This window comes from Crocuta crocuta, unplaced genomic scaffold (assembly GCF_008692635.1).
Source record: "Crocuta crocuta isolate KB4526 unplaced genomic scaffold, BGI_CrCroc_1.0 scaffold26, whole genome shotgun sequence".
NCBI classification, from domain to species: Eukaryota; Metazoa; Chordata; class Mammalia; order Carnivora; family Hyaenidae; genus Crocuta; species Crocuta crocuta.
Window position 1 is genome coordinate 7,376,380 of NW_027532249.1, and position 4,777 is coordinate 7,381,156.

The 4,777-nt window shown below is 45.0% G+C and overlaps 1 protein-coding gene across 9 annotated transcripts in view; it reads left to right on the forward strand.

The window, feature by feature from the left end:
- Positions 1-4,777, forward strand: part of EPB41L3 (erythrocyte membrane protein band 4.1 like 3) — a 144,127-nt gene that overhangs the window by 48,720 nt on the left and 90,630 nt on the right. For all 9 annotated transcript variants that reach the window (XM_077778245.1, XM_077778246.1, XM_077778250.1 and 6 more), the window contains one exon: positions 4,166-4,383. In XM_077778245.1, the coding sequence (XP_077634371.1) occupies positions 4,177-4,383 (207 nt within the window). In that variant the 5' untranslated portion in view covers positions 4,166-4,176. Of the gene's footprint in view, positions 1-4,165; positions 4,384-4,777 lie in introns of those variants that run through there.

A 4,777-nucleotide genomic window follows, 5' to 3' on the forward strand; every position in this document is an offset into this window, starting at 1 on the left:
TCTCTGACCCTCCCCTGCTCACGCTGTCTCTCTCTCTCTCCTAGAAATAAATTAAAAATATTAAAAAATATATATATATATTAAAAAAAATAATGGGGTCGATTTTATTAGTTATTCTTCAAAAAATTATTGAAATACCTCGTATGTCCTAGGGCACTATGTTAGTACTGGGTATATTGGGGTATAAGCACACCTGTTTCCCATTCAGGAGTACGTTGGAAGGAAGTCAGTGGAGGGTTTGAATAAGCATTAAATCTGATAAGTTATAGGCAAGAAACCATAACCACATGTAGAATAACTGTATAAAATGGGAATGCCTCTCTCAGGTGACATTTGGGGAATGGGGAAGCTGGTCACTTTAAGGACAGAGGAAAGAACGGTCTCACAGAGAACAGCATGCCTAAAAAACCTGGAGGCACAAAACTTTGCTGGGCATTGCAAACCAAAAGGTGATCCCTTGGCTGGATCATAGTGGGGGAGGGGTAGGCAGTGCCTCTGGACTGGGATAGGGTGTGGAGGCCTAGGCTTGAAGGCCATGGCAGTTATGAGTTCAGATTTTTCTTTGCACATTGGGAAGCTATTAACAGGAGTGATAGGAATACATTTATGTTTTATGAAGATCTGACTTAGAGGTGGGCAGGAATCGACAGGGAAGAGGAGGTTCTTAAGGAGTTCAGGAAAGAAAGGATAGTTTGCATAGTGGCAGGGTGCCAATTCAAGACATATTTTGGAAACAGGTTTTTATGTAGGTATTTGAATATCTACGTTTAAAACTATATATCTTGCAAAAGGTTAGATAGGGAAGGTAAGGAAAAAGAAATGTCAAGGTTGACTTGTGGAATTCTGGCTTGAAGGAATGGCATTGCCATTTATTGGGGTGAGGAGGGAGAGCGTGGGGAGGAACAGATTTGGAAAAGGAAAATCCATAGATACTTATGAGCTATCAGTGAGGAGTGTCAAGTGGGCATCTGTGCCTTTAACCTCAGAGGTTGAGACCAGAGTTACGAATGCATGAGCAGTTGGCTTCTAGGAAGTATTTAAAGCCCCAGGAAAGCATATCGTTAGCTAGGGAGAAAATGTAAAGTGAGGGGAGAGCCAGAAGGTGTTTTCCAGGAGATTCCTACATGTAGAGGTTGGATAAGAAGTTGCCCATAAAAGAGAATGAGAGGGTGTAGCCTGAGAGATGGGAGAAAGGCAGAGGGTGTGGTGCATGCTGAATCCCAAGAGAAGGAAATGCTGACAAGGAAAGTCTTATCACCCTGGCGGGGGCTGCTAAGAAATCAAACTTGGTGAGGACAAGAGTGGGTAGGAGGTCATGGCATCGGCCACCCCAGTGGAGTCAGACTGGAGTGGTTGCAGGGAGAGGGGAAGGGAAAGGAGGAGGCGACAGTAAGGGTCAGCAACATTTTTTTGAGAAGCTAGGAGTGGAAAGCAGAGAAATATGGTCGTAGCTGATGGAGGACATGAGATTGAGGGAAAGCTACTTTGTTTTACTGACATGGGAACTGCTGGAGTATGACTGTATTTTAGTAGAATTTTAGTCCGAAGAATATGTATTAGATTGGCCCTGAGCTAGCATACTCAGATTCAAAGAAGACAGAAGTGGATTTCTGCCTCACAGAACAATCCAGAGCAACTGAGCCAAGCTCCATGAGTTTGTCCAGGGGCCCAGGTTGGATGGGGCAGCTCTGGAGTCCTTCTGAATTTGAGGCCTCCATGACTGAGTGTGTGGTGATCGTGTCCACCATTTTTTTCTAGCCAAAGAGAAATGGAAACCTAGAGCAAGGGCCCTTGCTTTTATGAAAATGACCTAAACATTTTGAATACATATTCCCTCTTTTTTCATTGGTCCAGACTTCCTCACATGGCCTCAATTAATTGTGGTCTCAAGCTGGGTGGAGGAGTACCAGCTAAAACAAAGTTTAATTATGAAAAGAAAGATGGAGAACATGGATTCTGAGAAGAATCCATTTCTGCCACTCCTTGGGGTAAGGAGGAGAGTTACATGTTTATTTCTATTTCTAATGTATTTTTTTTTAATTTATTTCTGAGAGAGAGACAGTGTGAGCAGAGGAAGGTCAGAGAGAGAGGGAAACACAGAATCTGAAGCAGGCTCCAGGCTCTGAGCTAGCTGTCAGCACAGAGCCCAACACGGGGCTTGAACCAACGAACCGTGAGATCATGACCTGAGTTGAAGTCAGATGCTTAACCGACTGAGCCACCCGGGCACCCCTCTATTCCTAAACCATGGACAGTGCTTGACTTCTTTTTGGTACTTAATAAGTGGTCCGTGAATTGAACTATTAAAATTAATCTTTCCCCTTCTAAAAGGTAGACTTTGTTGGTTCTGAGTTACACAATGCCATCACCTTTCTTCCTCCTCCACTCTTTTCTGTAGATTTAATGCTTTCTAGTAAAAGCATACAAAAGAGTATATACTGTTTACTCAGATTTTCTTAAAAATCTAAAATGTAATAGGCAGGAAAGAAATTGGATAGTTTTATTTGGATTACTGTCTTGTTCTGTGTTTGGTCTTGATATTTACATATGCTTCGGGCAACTGAGCACATGCCAAGCCAACGTGTCTCTTATGCAACAGGACGAATAGCTGCCGATTGTAAAAAGGAACCCTAAATAGAAAGCATGGATGTAGTATTTCGTTTGTAACATAGATTTGTATTTGCATGTTCCCTCTTCTTCAAATTATTAAACCTATTCCGGTGCGTAGTGTGAAGATAGGAACTCCATGGTGATTTACTATGGAGTAGTATTTTGTATACTTCTGTATTACACTAATGAGCGTATCATTTGCTTACAGTATTATATGAGCCCTTTGGCTCCTGATGTTTTTACCATAAAATTAGAATCAGGAAGGGAAATTACAGGACAGTCTGCGATATTTGTTTTTGACATATTTACCACATACCTAAGAAATTAGCTAAAACAACATGGTAGCCACTAGCATAGCACCTCTCTTGCTGCTTAGAGCAGAAAATTGCTTTAAACATAGTGGCGTGCCCCTTAGTAAGAGGAAGAAGCAAGCACAGAAAGTAAGTTCTTTGGATACGGTCATGTTCACCTCCCTCATTTGGTAGATGTAGAAACCAAGGCACAAAATATTTGACTAGCAAACTATTACAAGATGGTAGTTCTATCTTTTTTTAGTTTCTATTTATTTTGAGAGAGAGAGAGAACAGTGGGGGAGGGGCAGAGAGAGAGGAGGACAGAAGATCTGAAGCGGGCTCTGTGCTGACAGCAGAGTCCAATGCGGGGCTCAAACACGCACTGTGAGATCATGACCTGAGTTGAAGTTGAGTGCTTAACCCACTGAGCCACCCAGGCGCCCTGATGGTAGTTCTGTTTCAGTAGGTGTCCTTGGGTGTGAGAGCAGATTATATATCTTATTATAGTAAGACCTGTTGTTTGAGCCCCCTAAAGGCTGAGACAGACTTCATTTTCAGCACTCGGGAAGGAGAAAGCCAGGAAGAAGCAGTGAATTTTCACTCGTGAAGGAGGGAGGGGTGAGGCTGTCCAGTCTCCCTCCAGCCCCGATCAGGGCTTGTCCAGGGTGGGACACATTCCATGTCACCAAGGAAGCCTCTGGCATAGTTGTCATTGTTCATTCCCAGAGTTCTGAGAATCAGAGAAGAGGCATTTGCTCATGGAAGAATGGATAGATTCAGGAGTTCTGGAGGCAGAGCAGGGGTGCTGCGTAGAGATGGGAAGGCAGACGGAATGAGAAAGAATATCCGCTTCCATTATTAGGTCATCCTTCCCAGAGATTAAAATATAGACCCAGCTGATGCAGCAGATTCATTTTTCTGAAATTAAATGTATCTCAGTTATGTAATTATTGTGACAGTACTTTAATGTCATTGTACGGCCATCTGTGGCAAAAATCTAATAGGAACAAAACCTGTGATCATTACAAATAAATGTTGGCTTCTTGTTCAGTGTCAATTATGAACCATTCACAGGCACCCGTCTTTGTGGTGAATTCAAGTCACCTGTTAGGTATGTGCAGTAGGATTGTGTTCTGATCCCAGGCGTGTCCCTGTCTTTACAAAAGGGGCTCTGGGCCGGCCTTCCGGGGAGCATCCCAGCTCTCTCGCCTAGAGAGGGCAATTGCACCAAGTGATGGGACCTCGCCATTTTCTGTTTGCAGAACAATCAACCATGACGACCGAATCGGGCTCAGACTCGGAATCCAAGCCGGAGCAGGAGGCCGAGCCCCAGGAGGCGGCGGGGGCACAGGGGGCACAGGGGCACGCGCCGGGGGCGCAGCCGGGACCTGGGCCGGAGCCGGAGCCCAGTGGAGAGGACCAGCAGCAGGCCCTGGAACAGTTCGAGGCCGCGGCACACAGCACCCCCGTGAGGAAGGAGGTGAGTGAGCCCCGGGGCCGCCCGCTCCCCCACACCCCAGAGCCTCACCCACAAAACCAGTCAGGGAATGTTGACTCCCCTTTCCGGGGTCTGGGCCCACCCTGGTCTCTTAGCACTGCAGGGAACTATGAGGGGTTATCGGTTTCCCCCTTCTGGTCCCAGGCAGATGGGAAGTTTTTGTTATTTTAAGACTTTGAATGACATTCTACAGTCTTGCTTGGTAACTCCTTCATTTGATCAAATCACTTAAACCCACACTGAAATCTGGACTGCAGGTTATTGGTTTAATCTGGGTTTACAGGAAGGACAGACACCACACCAGTGGCTTTAATTTGGCTCCTGACGTTTATTCAGGCCTACAGGTTAGAGCTAATTTGATTCTTCCCCAGGGGAC